Source organism: Quercus lobata, chromosome 6 (genome assembly GCF_001633185.2).
Source record: "Quercus lobata isolate SW786 chromosome 6, ValleyOak3.0 Primary Assembly, whole genome shotgun sequence".
NCBI lineage: Eukaryota > Viridiplantae > Streptophyta > Magnoliopsida > Fagales > Fagaceae > Quercus > Quercus lobata.
Genome location: NC_044909.1, coordinates 11,619,448 through 11,637,402, shown reverse-complemented (window position 1 = coordinate 11,637,402; position 17,955 = coordinate 11,619,448). Strand labels below are relative to the sequence as shown.

The window sequence follows — 17,955 nt, the reverse complement described above, 5'->3', positions numbered from 1 at the left end:
TTGACCCTAAGAACAATCTTAACCAACATAATATTATCATTAACAGCTTTATTTTTGCACGAGACTCCTGAACCAGAATTCGCAAGTCTGGTAAGTTTTCCACTCTACCTCCCAGTCTTTGCAACTAGAATCAAGATTCTAATGATCAGACCTGTGCTCAAGCAAGAAAATAAATGCAGCTATAATAATCAAGGCACCCAGTCTATACTGAAAATTAATTACACTTAACCAAAACCATCAGAGCAGAAATTGTGTTACGCAAACTAAGTTAAGGTTACAGTTTTTCAAGACTCACTCCCTGCTCTGACATGTTTGTGTTACCAAACTCTAAACAGTGAAAATTTGTGCAATTAGACTGCTAATGCTCTGGCTTTTCGACCACAATCCAAAAGGTCCTCAATTGTTTGTCAAGCAAATGCCAACTCCTAAAATAAATTTTACAAAATCCCTTAACATGAAGGTCCATGGATCAGTAATAAAAGCCTTCCAAATTTCATATGACATGCTATCATCACATAAAACTACTACTATTTCCATGGTAGTGAAGATCAGCATGTAACATTGCATCAAAACTTAGATTCTCAATCTCTCCACCGATGGCCACAATTTGGATTGCAGCAGACAAAAAAGAGCGTCATGCCCTCCTCCCCTCTAGCAGTTGCCTGCACATATTATAAAAACAAATAGAATAGGTGAAAAATCACTCATCATGAACTTAAAGGGATTGCCATTTTTAGAATACAGGAGCATATGATTTCCCAGCAAAAAATAAACATTGAAAACAAAACTTGGCCCTTTGCCTACAGCTTGAAATTGAAGCAGGTTTGCACAATAATACCTTCAAAGAACCCAACTTGACTTTTGATAGACGAAATGTGAGCATAATAAAGTTCAAGAGTTCAGGAAGACGGTAAATGATGATATTATTTCTTCCTTTGTCTTGCAATGGTAAGAAGGATCTTAAGCAGAGACAGGCAGCGAAGTTTTCCTTGCCACCAATCATACAAGAAAATCCCTTATAATGCATGAAACTAATGCTAGAAAAAGCTGAGTTGAGACAGTTTCAGCCAAGCAGAACTGTAGGTGATAAAAATAAAAGTATTCAAGCTTGTCTAGAGCTCAAGTGAAAGTCAGCCTATCAACAAGAAATTTATGTCCAGAGTAATTAAATAAGGCTCAGGATGTTTAGGTCAGCTCAAGCTTCAGCTAGGGCTTGAGCTCAGGCTTGACTGATTTAACAATTATGTAGCGTTTGGTTCAAAGAATTTGATATGCCTCTAGCATCTGGATTTCACGGAATATAATGCCTGGGAAACATGCTCCTGAATTTAACTATGCTTATAATTAGTTTGATTATAATCTGTAAGAGTCCTAAGAATTATTTATTCTTCTCAAAATATCCTAAGGCTTATAAAAGTTAGTGAGCTAATACTGTTGTATGAATGATACCGTTGTGGGTACTCTTCTAGAAGAATCTAGAATACTCTACAATAGGGTATTGATGAGGTGTCCTCACCAGGTGTCATTCTCAAAAATATTCCCGACTCTCTTGTAACAAACTTCCTTATCCTTATATATATGGAATTGTAAAGGGTGAGGGCTGACACAAGATTTTCAAGTCCTCTTTTGAATCTTTCTTCTTGAATAATTCTCTTCTAAATATTCCTAACAATAAACACAATATCAAATGTATTACCCATGTGGCTTCCTACAAATAAATAATAAGAAAAATAATACAAACCATGAATTAAGTCAAATATCCTAAAAGGGTAGCCTTTTCAAATGACACATAAAAGACTAAAATAATTAATTTAAATAAATTTCTCTTTCATGGCTTAATCAATCAAAATTATTAATTTTGTTAAAACACTAAAACAATTCCAAATAGGAGATATAAAAGTAAATTAACGAAAAAAATAAAAAAGAAAAGTAAGTCAACAAATCCTTCAGGTGAATGTAACCATAATATTTTTTTTTGGTAATAAAATTTGGGAAAGATTTGGGAAAGGCTGCCCAATTTTATTTATTTATTGAATAAGTAATAAAATTTTATTGAAAATGGAAAGAAAAAAAAATTACTCTATGTTCACAATGATGAACATAAAGCACCTTGGATACATACAAGCAACTCAAACAGAAAATGTAAGAGAAACTTTGAAATAAAAAAATTGAAGTCCAATTAGTGAAACCCCGTGTCAGATTTATAACTAATGATTATAAGATTGGCTCATCTAAAGGAATAATCAATTGATTTATAACTATTGATTATGACACATGTAGAAATCCCATGTTAATTCTAACATTTAGCACAATCCAACGTTACAAAAGTTGGATTGGAATGCTGAAACAACCAAAAATAAAGACAGAACATAAAAGCCCACATCATGTGAAGTATCTAGTTAAAAGAAGCACCATAACAAGAATAGAAAGGAATGTGAAACTAAATAGAGGTGATGATGACATCCCATGCTAAAAGCATAGCTCTTTCAGTTTTGTTAGCCTCCAGTATTACACAATGGCAGAACAAGCTGATCATCTATATCTAACAGGTATCATTAAGTAAAGATTGTTTGTTCAAAGTACTTATCAAAAAAAAAAAAAAACATTGTTTGTTCAAAGTAGGCACTCCAAATGTTTTTCTAAACCACTTAAATAGTCAACCCCTTTGCTTTAATAGGCTTTAGTGTTGCACCAAAAAAAAAGTGTGAAAAACTGAGCCCTCATGGTCTATGATCTAGAGATAAAATATAAATCAGCATTTACATTGTGATTCCTTGATAATTTAGGCGCATCCCTCAACTACTACAACTTTTAAACTCAGAACCAGTATATGTATTATGTTTACGAATACTCTCCTCCATTTAGAACTTTCAATATCAATGAGAGAAAATTAATACCAAATTATAAGGTTCCAGGAACTTGGGCCATGATTCCCCACAACATTATTGTAATCTTGACAAAGATGCTCCATCAAATACCTATGCTTCAAGTAACCATGTTTCCCTCCTATTATTTTATTTTTTATTGCTTTATTTGGTTTTGAAAGTTAAATTTTATATGGGAAGTTCAAAGATTACAACTACACTCTAAGGAGTCAACAATTACATTTTATCTTGAGAATGAGGCCCCATATGACGTCACAGTTCTTTTTATTAACTCTTTAGTTCCTACCTCTTCAAACCCTCCTCTCCAATAAAAAAAAATTATTAAAAAAAATCACATTTAAATTAACTAATTCATTTAATTATCACAGACCACTTATCCAAAAAAAAAAAGCAGCAGTAAGCAATTCTTTTTTTTTTTTTTTTTTACTACCAGCAATATCCAAAAAAATTTAAATCAAACAGGAACTCAACCTGGAAGAAGACAGCTTCTCCATGGTTGCATTGAGTACAACGAACAGATTTAGTGCGAGGAAGAGTTGGATCTGCAGTGACATCTTGTAAAACCTGAGTGCGCTCTCCAACAGAGTGATGTATCTCATTTCTATAGACACAGTTGTTATCAGCAACCTCCTGCACAATGATGGAAAATAATAAGCACATAAAGGACAGAGAAAAAAAAATTCTAAAAAAGAAAAAGAAAGTATCAGTCTATGCAAAGCTGAACCCCGCTCTTGCAAAAAGACTTCATTGCCAATTAACCAAAGCATATAATTTTTAAAAAGGAAACGCAACCATGTGATAATTTCTTTATTCAACTATTGTGTTTACACCACAGTAAATATCTAAAATTAGTCACCAATGAGTTATAGCTCAGCTAGCACTTCCTTCTCCCATAATAATGGGATGGAGAGTGAGGTTGTAGGTTCAAGACCCACTGGTGTGTAACTTACCAACTAAAAAAAAAATAGTCAAGTGGTTGAGTACAAAATGACAGTGAGACTAAGAACTTAAGAGTCCAGAGCATGGCCAAAAGTGTCTATATATAACAAAATAATAGATACAAATTTGGGGTTTTTTTTTGTAATAAAAACTTTATTGAAGCAAAAAATATCCAAATACACCGGGGGTGTACTGTGGGAGCAGTACAATCAATCAATCTCAAATTACAATGCTCAAACATATCAATCAATAAGAGTAAAACTTGGAAATTCAGGTTCAATTAATTCATAAACTAGGAAATTATAAAGCATTTTTAGAATTTATTTTAAGACAATATGCAGACTAGGGTTTCGAAACAGAATGAATTCTCTTTGGGCTTTAGCTTATATGTACCCATATATAAATACGTAACATAAATTCTTATAATATAGCAATCAAAGTTACTAGCTGGATTAAGAATCTAATTTTATAAAATATAGCAAGAATCACATTAGGGTTTTTACACCTAATCACCAAAAATAAAAGGAAAAAAAAAAAATATATATATATATATATATATATGTGTGTATACCAACCTCCTTTAAGCTATAAAAGGAAATGTCAGTAACCCCCAAAATTTTTTGCTCTTGAGAATTGAAGTATATAAAAAAAAACAAACAAAATTTAGATACAGCAGCTTAGATGATACTATTCCTTAGATTTCCCTCTTAAGATTCAACCATGTGACTACTTATATAAAAAAATATACTTCCATCCCATAAGGAAGAATCAACGTGACAGAATCTTAGCCACATGGCCGAATTTTAAGAAGAAACCTAAGTAACAGCACCGAAGTATTGTACTTGTCCGTAAAAAAAATTATGAAAGCTTAACTGAATAACTCAAGGGTAAAATAGATACTTGCATTTGTCATGTATGTTTTGGGTATAGGACTGTCATTTTTGTAAAAACTTTTTTTTTATAGGTAAAAATAAATAAATAAAATAAAACCTTTGGGGGCTAGCTATTCTAATTTTCCCTCAAAAAAATAAATGCAGAGAAGTAAAATTAGGGTTTTTCTTTTTAATGGGTTTAGCACTGAATCAAGAAATTTATATATTAAAAAAAAAAACGCAGTGTATAAGAACAAATAAATGAAATAGAAACCCTAACCATAATTTAAAAATAATAATGAGAGAGAGAGAGAGAGAGAGAGAAAGGACCTGGTGATCGCAATTGCGGCAAGCGTAGAGAAGGATTTTCTGATCCTTATCTTCCTTGGGGTACAGAATGTTGTTACTGAAATTTTTTTTAAAAAAAAAAAAAAAAAAAAAAAAAAAAAAAAAAAAACACACACACAAAGAAAAATTAAAATTTTCACAATGAAACTAATATACAGTTTTTTTTTTTTTTTTTAATTTTAATTTTGGGTAAAATAAAAGCATGAGGAATAGATGGTGTTAATAAATGTGGATGCATGTATGTAATGTATGATGATGATGATGATGATGAGGGTGAGTGTGATACTGACCATTCGCGGCAAAATTTCATGGTACTCATCTTGGAAGCTAAAAGGAGAGATAGATGAGGTGACGGAGCAGGGCAGTGTGTTTTCAGAGTTTTCTTTGGCTTTGGCGGGCTCTCTCTCTTTCTCTGCTGCTGCTTTCTTTCGAATCGACCTTTCTAGTTTCTGCTAGTGGCTCTTTGGGGCACACTGAAATTATAGTCATTTTAAAAGGGCAAAAACGGGTGATCAACCCCTTTTTTTTTTAATTTTTTCAATTCAAAAATCAGGTTTTTCTTCTTAAAAAAAATCGACTTTTGAAAACATGAGTTCATCTTAATTGATTAAATTGTAAGTAAAATCATGTTTCATGATTTTAAAAACACGATTAAAAAAATAGAGACTAAATTATTAAATAGTTTTAAAATATTGAAAATTTAAATAATATTTGTGGGGCCCGGCCCAAAAATAATGGACTATTCCAAATTCAGGCCCGACCGAGGAGCGTCCTGTCCGAAGAGAAGCCACATATGAAGCATTACTCAATCCCAATAACGGCAAGGAAACCTGTCCGAGGAGTAACTCCTCCTCGGACATCACGAAACCCAAACGAGGAACTCTCCCCAGCCAATTCAGTTCATCCTCCCAACATATAAAATGAATAAAATCCAAAATATCTCACGGAAAGCTACCACCACATTAATTGCGCCCCAACCACCCTCTTGGCCGCATTAATGAGGAAAAGACTCCTGAACAGTACCACCTTGGCCTCTGCAACTCACAAAGGGAGTGATGAGGGCGGTTGATGGGACAGGTGCTCAAGTAGATGCTTAAATGATCAACAAGTGTAAGGTTAAGATGAGAGGAGAAGAACTATCTAATGTAGTGGAGTCCCTCAAAGAAGGGGACGGAAAAACTGTATTAGGAATTGAAGAAATAGAATCATACGTGAGAGATCCATTCTTGTGTTTTTATCTACTGCAACGATATTGTCCATGTATCAGACCGAATAGGCTCACTGAGGCTAAGTTCTTTGACCCATCCTCTACAAATATTTATCGTGGGTTGCGCTTTGGGCCAAGGCCTGATTAATAGAATTTGGGCCAGGAAAATCGTGCAACTACAATATTATTTTGCAATTTTTCCTCATTCATCTATCTCCTCTTCTTCTCAATTATTATTTTTTTTTTTCAAGAAAACATATTCAACTAATTTGGCGTCCACTAATCCAAGGACAAAAAGACATGCTAAGGTCAACTCACGACCAACAGATCACGTAATTCCAACTAAGACAATTTCACCATATTTTCAATCACTTTAATGCCCTACTTAGTTACAAACTCGCATTATTAAGCTCAATCATCTTCATTTTAAGTTTTTAACGGTTGCCCTTAGAGCATTTGTTAATGAACAATCTTAAGAAACTTTTAATACTACTTTCATTCTACCTTTTCAATCAAAAAAAAAAAAAATACTGCTCTCATGTTTTTTATTTAGAAGATAAAAAGTAGTCAATTTTTTTTTTTTTTTCCTTTTTTCATTAAAAATTATAATAATACTTCTTAAACCAATACACTTAAGGCATTCATTAAATTTTCCCTTGCTTAAGAAAAGAAATTCTGAAATTGAGAATCATTTTTTCCTCTAAGCTTTACCCCACACAATACTAAGGCCGGAGTTGGATGTTAGTTTTTTAAGTGTCTAAACTATCTTCGAAGTATAGTAATCCTAGCCTTACTATTAGATAAAGACTCAAAACATAGGAATATAATTTCTTATCCTTACACTACACATTTAAATTGAAGCTTTTACCATGGGTTCATTTACATAATTACAATTTCACATTACTTGAATTGATGAGTGTTGAGGGCCATTTGTGAGAATCTAGGTGGAAAGAAAGAAAGCCCAATAACAAGGGAAACAAAGAATTGAAAGCAGACAGCAAAACCATTAGGCCCAAGCGGCAGGAATAATGGATCACTGGCTCAAGAAATAAATGAATGGGTCTTGAAGAGGCAAGTGGGCTCAAAGAAGCCCAGAAAGAAAGAAATAGCATCTCATGGGCAGTGTATGAGGTAGAAAAGCGAGAAATGACCGTCGCAGGCCCAAGGTAATATAAACTAAGAAAGTAAGGGGTTTATGGTAGGCCCATAAATCCCAAGGATGAGAATAAGGTTATTGGGCCAGGGAAGCCCAATAAAGTTAATAAAAAGCCCATGGGAACGTAAAATTAGCAAAAGGGCCGAGGAAACCCAAAGAAAGCAAAACGGGCCGAGGATGCCCAAAAGAAAGCCAAAAGGGACATAGGAGCCCATAAATAAAAGCAAAACAGTGGTCATGCCAAGCCACTAAGAGAAGGAATAAACGGCTAGCCTAAAAGAGGCCCAGCAGGATTAAGTTATTACGACAGGAATAACAGTACGACATTGCAAGAAATAAAGGAAACCAAGGAGTGGTCTAAAGAAATGTAAGACCCATCATCAAATAAAACCCAGCTTTTGAATGGAGCGGGAAAACAAAGAACAGCCCACATAAGAGGTCAAAAAAAAACACGGACGGCAAGCCTCCAGGCCATGGCAGACGAATGGGCAGTAGGCAAGTTTTGGACACATATGGAATGAAGGCAAGCGCAAGGCCCAAGTACCACCAGCCTGTACCCAGCCAATACAGAGCATGGTGAGGTCGAGGGATCAGAGGGCATGGTTTGGTGGTGGGGTACCACCAGCCTGTACCCAGCCAATACAGAGCATGGTGAGGTCGAGGGATCAGAGGGCATGGTTTAGTGGTGGGGAGAGGGAAAAAATCTATTTTTATGGTTCCGTTTCAGGCTCTTTCTGGGAGGTGTCCTGCTGGGATGACTTACTACCCAAAAGAGATAAGCTGAGTTGGAACCATTAGGTGCATGCCACGGGAGATAGGGAGAGAGAAATAACCCAAACCATAGCAAGAAAGGGTGCCACAACAAACTAGCAAACAAAATACTCTTCCTTGTCTGGCGATGGGAGGGCGACACACAAACGGAACAGTGATGGTCAGCCAGTACACCCAGACCAGACAAAGGAAGTTAAGGGTCAAAACAGTAAAATCGGGTCACAGCAAGCACTATAAAAGGAGGGTCTTGTCGTGAACAAAGGAAGGAGGAACGACGAAACTTTGAAAAGGAAGTAGAAAACTTAAAAGAAATAGCGAAGAAAACGAAGTGAGAAGAAAGAAAGAAATAGTAAGAATTAGAAAGGTAGGCATGCACCGGTAGATTAGTCCCTTCTCTCCCTCATGAAATCCGGCCCTCTGTAAAAAAAACTCGAAAGCACCTACGCAGAAAACCACTCAGGCCCGTTTCCCTCAGGGTTGTTAACCTCTACGGCAGGACTCTTTCCTGAGAGATTGACTGCTTTGAGGAGGGACGTTCTCCCCTTTGTGGTTCTGCTCCCATGGATTGAATTTCCGGTCGATTTCCTCCAGTATTCCGATTAACCCATGTTTATAAACATTTGATGTTCTCTGTTATTCCTTTTCTTTCTCTTTCGTAAAAAGAAAGCAAATAGTATTGTTATTGTAATTGATGTTACGGGCTATTTGGTCAATTCCCCATTAAAGTGGCTAGATATTTCCTGTTTATTTTACTATTATTATGTCTGCCTGTCACAATTTGTCTGAAACAGTTTCGCCTGCCGTGAACACGTCCCTGACAGATTTGGCCTAGTTTGCATACAAGCCGGACCAACTTAAGCTGAAGTTGAGCCGATCTCGACTCTCTTATCCAAAAAACTTGGGCTTAGTACAGCAGGAGGCAGCCCAACACCACTAGCACAGCCTACCCCCTTACAATGAGTCAAACATGTCCAACTAGAATCTTGGCTTTCTTTTATCCTTTATCCTTTTTTGGTTAATTCATAATTAGTAATCACTTTGAAACTTTTACCTTCGACTCGTTAACATAATTACAATTTTGTTTTACTCCAATTGATGAATATCATCAGAAACGAACGCCATAAGTTAAAACTCTCAAAAAAAAAAAAAAAAAAGTGTCCAACTACAAGCTTCTTTTATCTTTTTACCTTTTGAGATGAATTCTTATCACTCTAAAGCTTTTATCGTAGGCTCATTTGGATAATTACAATTTGAACTTACTCAATGTGATCAATCAAAATCCTAACTTTCTATTATCTTTTTACTTTTTTGGGTTAATCCATAATCACTTTGACATGGGATAAGTAGATTGCCAAGAGCGAAAGTGAAATTCAAGAATTCTTACTTCAAAAAGAAAAGGGGGGCTTAAGTCGGAAATCTAAAAATTAAATTGAAAAATTTTCACTTTAAACCACATAATTTAAGGGTAGTCTAAATTAAACCCTATAGTTTCAATAGTAACAAATTAAACATGGGAGTTTTAAAAGGTAAGAAATTAGACCCTAGAGTCAAAAAGTAATCTTAACACCATTACTTAAACCTTTACTATAAAAGGTAAGGATAAATTGTTATGATCAATGAGAATGACAGCATGAATGGTGACCTTGTCAGAGGCTTCTCTCAGCGGAGAAGGTCGTCACGAAGCCATAAATAACCCTTGGAGGTGGCATGGTCGTGGCCTATTGCAGCAAAACCACGGATTGCTTGATCTTGGTCAGCTAATAATCTGGCCTTTGAATATTACTGTAGTTATGGTGAAGGTGTCTATGAATTCTCAATAAAACTATGAAGAGAGATTCTTTTCTTGCTTTCTATCTCTGCTTTTAGAGTGTTTCCCTGAAATCTTTATTTTTCGTCCAAACTGCAACCCCAGTACCCCAACTCCACCTCCACCTCCACCTCCATTCCAGATCTAACCCAATAGGATTCGCCAAAATGGGGCTTGAATATGCAGTTCACTAATCCAAGAAAGCAAAAAGCTCACAGTTCACAATGTACAAGTTTGAGTGGTAATAACTAATAACATCCTTCGTGGTTCAAATCAGCCCCCTCTCCTACTGTCTACAATAATAATAAAACCACCGCGCACCAAGTGCAGTAGTCACTCCACAAGTATAAATACTTGTGGGGAGGGAGCAAGGACCGGCGTTCAAGTCTCCAGGAGGGAGACTCACACACATATACAATTAAATTAAACTAGAGTAAAAATTCTATCTTGTATAAAAAAAAAATACTAATAATAATAATAAATAAATAAAACAAAAGACCCTTGGATTGGAATTAATTACATCCCTAATTCCATATTCCTAATATCTTTTCTTTTGTACTGAAAATTTTCAGTGAGGATGCCAAGGGTCTTTGGCAACCTTTTCTTTTCACTGCTCAGCCTGACTTGGATTCAATAAAAAAAATGATTTAAAGCTTAGACTGCACACCATTTTAGATGAAGATCCAGAATCATAGACCATAAGAAGCTGACAAGGCCAGATATATGCAAGCACTGAAGAAGGTTCTAATGCTCTCTGCAGAGGGTGATATGGTTCAGATGCAAAAGTAGCGAAATTTATCCAGCTAAGACTAAATGCAGTTTTCATTTCCAGTAACTACCAAATTTATTACTTCAAAGCCATGATAGCCAGTCATGGTCCTCAAAACTAGCAACAGTAAACTCAAACTATAGAAAAATCTGATGCTTTACTTGCACCAATAGACTAATCTTGTTTGACAAACTTAAAGGAGAACTGAAAAGGTCAAGAACAAACTGCAATATGAAAAGGCAAACAAGGCAAAATCTTAAGTATTTTATCATACAATAACAGAAAAAAGAAAACATCTACTAAGCTTATTTTACAAGGCACAGCTTGCAACATGCATAAAACCTTCACAAAGTTCCATAGGTGCTGATGAGAATATATTTGGAGCCCGTAGAGGTTAACAACACACAAGAAAAATAGTAAAGCAAATACTACTCCATGCCACTGATCCTTACTGTTCAACTACCTCCTTTAGCGCCTTCGGCTGTGCCTCCTGCTCTTCCTGCGGCTGCTCCTATCATCAGAATCAGACTCTGAAGCCGAGTCCGAATCAGAAGACTCAGACGAAGTACTGTACCTCTTACTACGCCTCCCCCTCTTCTGCTTCTTTTTCTTCCTTCGCCGCCTCCTCTCCTCCTCTGAATCAGATGATGAACTATAATCCGAACTACTCTCTGAAGAATAACCAGATCCGGTAACTGACGATGCTCCACTATCAGTCTCAAAAACTGAAGCCTCGCTGTCACTACCAGAATCAGAATCTGCCCGTTGCTTCCTTTTGCTTTTCTTATAACTCTTTTCAGGCTTCTCCTCCTCCTTAACATCAGGATTATCTAAATCATAAGAGATTGACACCTTCATCCTCAACTTGGGGTTCTTAAGTTGCTGGGTCCGAGAGGGTCGTGAGATGTAAACACGTTCATTTTTGCATTCGTATGTCCAATGACCACTCTGGAAACACTTCTGGCATTGTGAAGCCACACCACTCGTGGTAGTCATAGTAGCCTTAAGGTCTTTCCTTTCACCCAATCTCACAGCCTTTTCAGTACTGTTCAAATACATCTGCCTCTTTGCCTCCCTTTTCTCCTGCCATCTGCTAGGCCCTTCTTCCTTCTGCCCATAAGCATTGACATTTCGTGCTGCAGCTGCTGCAGCCCGTTCAGCCTGAGCACGACTAAGACCTTTCGCAGCACTCAAGGTTGCAGCCTTGATTCTTTCAGCTGCAACCTGAGCTTTATCTTCTTTCTTACTCGACATTTTCTAAATCAGAATACCTAGAATTTTTAATCTCTCAAAGAAATACTCCAACCCTCCTTCACCCTGCATTCAGAAATTATTTGAGTCATTTTCATTGGTTGATTCTTTACAATTTCTTTGTATGTGACCCAAAATTCAGTAAAACTAAAAGTCCTTTGATTCAACAAATTTAATGCAAAGAAAAATCAGAGAAACTTATACAAGTCTTTAAGGCTTCGTTTGGGAGGAGGAAATGGAATAGAATGGAAAGGAATGAAAAGAATCATTTTAGAATATTCTTCTCTTCCCTTGTTTGGGAGTTTAAGTAGGAGTGAATGGAATGAGTAAGAAGAAACACTCATTCCTCTTTATTCCCTTAAAACTTCAAATTTTCATTCCCTCAAAATTAGGAGGAATGGGAGGGAACGAAATTAAATTTAATGATTTTTTTACTAAAACTCTCAAAATACCCCTGTATATTCAACTTTTTATTTTAAAATAGAGGTCTAATAGTAATATTGTCATAAAATTATTCCATTCCATTCCCTCCATGTTGCTCCCAAACAAGATTACTTACATTCCATTCATTTTCATTCATTTCCATTCCTTTATTTTAAAACATCCAATCAAGATTACTTAATTCCATTCTTTTCCATTCCTTTCCCTTATTTAAATACATTCCATTTCTTTCCATTCCCTTATTATTATTGCATTCCATTCCATTCCCTTCCCTTATGAACTTCCAAACGGAACCTAAAAGTTCCATCAAAGACCTCCAGAATTTATAACTAAAACACCCATATCTTTTTCTTCCCCTTTATAATTATACACACACCCTATAGGTTTTGAACCAAAACACCATATCTTTACAAAATATTAGAGACACCCAATCAACAACCAGAAAAACATCACAAGCTTTCCAAAACCAAAGAGAAACAGAAAATTATATATACTTCAGTATACCTAATTCAATTAAATTACCTCTAACAATAACAAAAACAAAGCCTTAATCTCAAAATTTTAGGGTCAGCTAAAGGTTTTGAATAGACTAGTTAAGGTTGGCCACATGTAAAATTTTCTATTTTCTATCCAAAGTCATCCTCTCTGTTATCTCCTTAATAGAAAACTACTTTTTATTACTTCTACTAATGATATTTTAGTAGAAGTAATGATAATAATGATATTTTAAAATTATTGATGATGTTGTAGAAATTGTGTAATTCATGTGATTAAAACTTTGTTTTTTAATGAAAAAAAAAATACTAATGTCAGGTTTTATTTGACAATTTTGAATATAAGCTGTTTGTTGAACTATGGATAAGTAGATCAACCCAACCCAACTCGACACCTTGCGTTAGTTTTTCATGGGTTGGTGAGTTAGTTTTAAAAAAAATTTCTTGACTTCAAGCTTGTTTATAAACACAAGGACAGACGCAAAGCTAGTAATTGTTTCAGTTTACCTAGATGAACCAAAATGAGAGATGAAAAATGATAAAGCATATCAAATCCACAAGTCACGAGCTAGTAACCTTGAAACTTGGACAAAATACAGTCAACGGAAAATTTGTGTTCTTGGTCTTGCTTAATTTCTAACTACCAAAAATAAATTTTCAAGGCAAAAATAGTTTTTTTTTTTTCCTTTTTAATTCAAATGACTAAGTTATTAAGTCCTATTAGAGTGCAAAATTACTTTCTTCAAAATTCAAGGTTTTCCTTTTGATATGAGAGTAATTACAGGGTCCTAAATAGCTGCAAGACAAAGAAACAAGGTGTTCCTTTATAAATCAACCATTTTACTTTTTAATTGTAACCAAAATTAAGAAATTTTTTTGAAATATAATATTTCTTTAGATTTCATATTGATTTCTCTTTTCCCATATTACTCAACAGTAGAATACATATTTTTAACCAAAAAATACCAACCCATCCTCTGAAGAACCACAATCAGATTCGTTTAGGGGTTAAACCCTAACACTTAGAAATCTAATCAAAACCCCATCAAGATACCAAAATACAGAAAAACAAAAACCCATACCAAATCAAGTTATTAAAGTCCAAAAAAGCAATCCAAACCCATCAATAATTTGAAATCCAAATTGGAAAAAAAAAATGCAAATCACGAAAAAAAACAAACCTTGGGATGGCGGCGACACCACGCTCACGGGGTTTCCAAGCTCCAGCGACGAATCCGGTGACTTGTGTGTGGATGTGCGTGGTGGGGGTGGAGGTCTAGGCAAGAGGAAACAGAGCGAGGAGATTTCTTGATTAGGTCTGAATTCTGATACGTGTTTGTGGATTTGGGATTTAAGTGTTACTATTGTGTGTGTGGTAAAGTGTATTCAGGTTTTACTGAAATAATGATATGGAGTGTTTTCGTTGGACGGCGTAAAACCAGCGTTTTACTTAGGATTAAAACTCAATAATGCACCATCCTTGAATTGGTAATTCTATAAATATAAATATTCATGAGATATTCAAGTCTTTATGAGAAAATTTTACATATATATACACTTAGATTAGACTAGAGTAAAAATTCTATCTTATATCAAAAAAAAAAAAAAACTCAATAAAATACCTATCAAAAAAATAAATAAATAAAAACTCAATAAAATAAAATAAAAACTAATTGCCCTATGGCTCTCACTTAAAAATTAACAATTAAAAAATAAGCTAAAATCTAAAATTAATCATCTAAGTTTCAACTTGTCCTAATAAAATACATTGTCTATCGATCTTACAATATAAATTTTTTAATTAAATGCCAAAAATTTAATAAATAAAAATTATTTTTAAAATATATACTCTTTTCGAATGTTCAACATTCTATTAATATATTTTAGTAAAGATTAAATTTTATAAGGAAATGGTGTAAAACCCCAAATTTTACACCCTCCAATCTCATCATATCACATCATCATATAACATATTAAAGAATAAGCATAACCACATCCAATTAATTCTAATAACCATATGAAAGTCTAACCCAATTAGGAGTTTATTGAGATGTTATTAGATATGGTACAATGTATTGAATTTTAAGTAGAAAGTTGATGTTACAATTTCTTATTAGATTGTGTAAGACATGGGTTTTACACTTCATTCTTACCAAATTTAAACTCATTTTAGTATGCTTGTGGTAGTTTAAGAGTGTAAAAATTTTCAATCTCCCAACAATTTTATTCTTCCATTTTCTCTGATCAAAATTAAAATTAGAAATAATAGTTTTTGAAATAAATTCACTACTTAAATCTATTGTTCAAAAACTGAAGTCCAGTATTGCTAAGAGAGACAATGACCATCTAAAATATATTATTTATTCTGATATTGATTGTTTCAATATTTTTAGAATTAAAAATTTTAAAATATATTTTTATAAATATATGAAAATAGTCCAATTAATGTATTAAATTATATATAAAAAAATATTAGATTCTCTTTTCTAATTAATGTATCTCTTATAAAATATTAAGTAATAATTGGTTGTGTTCACGATGTTGTTTAGTGTGGTTTTGGGTCATATTTAGCATCACATCGTGCAGTGTGGTTTGCCCAAAACCCTTACTGCACCTCACCTTAATAGATCAATCACCATGCAGTGCGATGCAATTTGGTTGATTTCATATATATTAAAAACATATATAAAATGAGATGGGTTCAAGTTACACTTGGTGTAACTTTTATAAAGTTACACCTTTTTTGTACCGTAGATTTCTAATAGATCAAACGGTCAGAAAAATAGCATTAAATGATTATTTCTTTCCACCTTATTTACCTAATTAATAATAGTTTTCTCTATCCTCATTTATTACTTTCCATAGATCTCATTGGATTTTGTTTAATGGTGTCCCATTCTTCCTAAAATTTTTGTTGTTAGACAACATTTTTTCTTCTTTGTTAGACTTGTTTTGTGTTTCAAATGGTTTTGGGGTTTCAGTTTTCCTAATTTCCTAATTCACATACTCTCTTAAAAAAAAATGATAGAAAACTTTACGGGTAGAGGTGACAGCCACAGAGACAAAGCAAAGCCTCATACAAAACTTAACTCAAATCACGTACAATATTTGCTCCACCCAAAACACCGGTAGTGACACAAGCAATTGTGGCAGAATTTGTCTCATCTACAGCAATTCGAGAGCAAATGTGACCAAAAAATTTCTTTTTGAAGGGTCTAATCAGCATGGGAGCATGAGAGACACCGAAACTTTTTCTTGCAATCTCGGCACGGATGTTTGGTAATCCCACTAGGATGTCCAAATTATGTTTAGTTTTCTTTGAGAATCCAATTAAAAGTGGTTTATGGGACTGGTCACAGAGAACCTCTGTCATGGGTATCCTTAATGTGACCCTAGATAGTTTTAGTGATGGAGGAAAGTTTGTCTCTGTGGAGGTTGCAGTTATTCAGGCCCGCTTGATGATTTCTGAAGGGGCTGATATGATCAATATTGGTGCTCAATCTACACGGCCAATGGCCTCTAGGATATCCGCTGAAGAAGAATTAGATAGACTAATGCCTGTTTTAGAAGCTGTTGCAGTATATTGTACGAGCCGGTGTTTTGGGTGGAGCAAATATTGTACAAGTAAACTTCATAAAAAAATCATTTTGTTTTATCTTTTCTTCCTCTACCCAGATTACGGTGAAAGAAAGCACGGAATTTTGTTTTTTATTGGGTAAGCAAGAGAGAGAAAATAGGTGAGACCGTGAGAGAGAAGAAGAGAATTTCATTTTATATTGGGTAAGAAAGAGAGAGAAAAAAAATGATAGAATTAATTTGTCATAAATAAGGAAGAGAAACAAAATAATCATTTAATGCTATTTTTCCAACCATTGGATCTATTAGAAATCTACGGTATAAAAAAGGTGTAACTCCATAAGAATTACACCAGGTGTAACTTGAACCCATCTCATATAAAATATATGTTAGATATATGCTTAATGAGATGGGTTCAAGTTACACCTGGTGTAACTCTTTAGAGTTACACTTTTTTTAAACCATTAGATTTAAGTAGATCCAACGGTCAAAAAAGAAACTCATTAATGCTAATATTCTGATTAGGATCTCATTAATTATCTCTTATTTATTGCATTCCATACCTATCTCTAAACTTTAAAAAAAAAAAAAAAAAAAAAAAAAAAAAAAAAAAAAAAACTTGGTACTGTTGTGGAATCTAGAATGCAAACCAAGAAACACAACATTTTGGAGTACGTGAAGCTTCAAATTGTGAGTAACTACTGGTTACATTCCAAGTCTCTACCATAAACCAGAAAAATATATGTCATTAAGAAAGCAAAGCATATATCATCAAACCATATAATCTAATCTCTAAGTTCTTGGCAACTTCATAATATTAGTTCCGAAAGAAAACAATATTCATATTAATTCTTCAACCAACATACTTGAAATCTATGTATTTCATCTAGTGAGAAAAAAAAAGAAAAAAAGATTGTATAATTATAAAAAATTATATATGCATAATGAGTGACATATATAGGACATGTTTTTTGCGTTTGTGGCAAGTTTAGGGTTAGGATAATTTGTGAATTTTATTTTTTGGTTTAACTCTTTATAAGCAAGTATAAAAATATAAAAATAAAAGAAGAAGAAGAAGAAGACGGTTTTAATTGATTAAGCTATTTGATATAGTTTGTTTTACCGAATTTGTTAAAAACTTCCCAAATTGAAGACTACTCCTTATAATTTTTTTTTTGTCAGCATTCAGCAGTAATTTCAATCACCAAGTAATCTTAGATTCATGGTAGAACTGTTGTAGTCGAACCATGTGTGTGGTTCCCAACTTTTAAAGGATTGTATAATGAATTATTGCAGCACCAAGGTGGCCTTTTTTCTGCATCTTGCATATGCCAATGGACTATTAGCATACTTATTATTTTGGTATTTCATATATATATATATACCAAGGTGGCCTTTTTTCTGCATCTTGCATATGCCAATGGACTATTAGCATACTT

General features: G+C 34.1%; 2 protein-coding genes across 2 annotated transcripts; both read right to left on the bottom strand.

The window, feature by feature from the left end:
- Nucleotides 1-157: 157 nt before the first annotated feature.
- On the bottom strand, nt 158-5,505 carry LOC115993872 (DNA-directed RNA polymerases II, IV and V subunit 9A). The gene is made up of 4 exons (XM_031117853.1): nt 5,335-5,505; nt 5,027-5,102; nt 3,357-3,515; nt 158-662 (listed from the first exon to the last, which is right to left on the bottom strand). The coding sequence occupies exons 1-4, from the start codon at nt 5,361-5,363 to the stop codon at nt 582-584; spliced, it is 345 nt and encodes a 114-aa protein (XP_030973713.1). The 5' UTR covers nt 5,364-5,505; the 3' UTR covers nt 158-581.
- A 5,387-nt stretch (nt 5,506-10,892) lies between these two features.
- LOC115994829 (zinc finger CCHC domain-containing protein 10) lies at nt 10,893-14,349 on the bottom strand. The gene is made up of 2 exons (XM_031119106.1): nt 14,122-14,349; nt 10,893-12,071 (listed from the first exon to the last, which is right to left on the bottom strand). Exon 2 carries the CDS (start codon nt 12,006-12,008, stop codon nt 11,223-11,225), a length of 786 nt encoding a protein of 261 aa, XP_030974966.1. The 5' UTR covers nt 12,009-12,071; nt 14,122-14,349; the 3' UTR covers nt 10,893-11,222.
- Nucleotides 14,350-17,955: the final 3,606 nt, after the last annotated feature.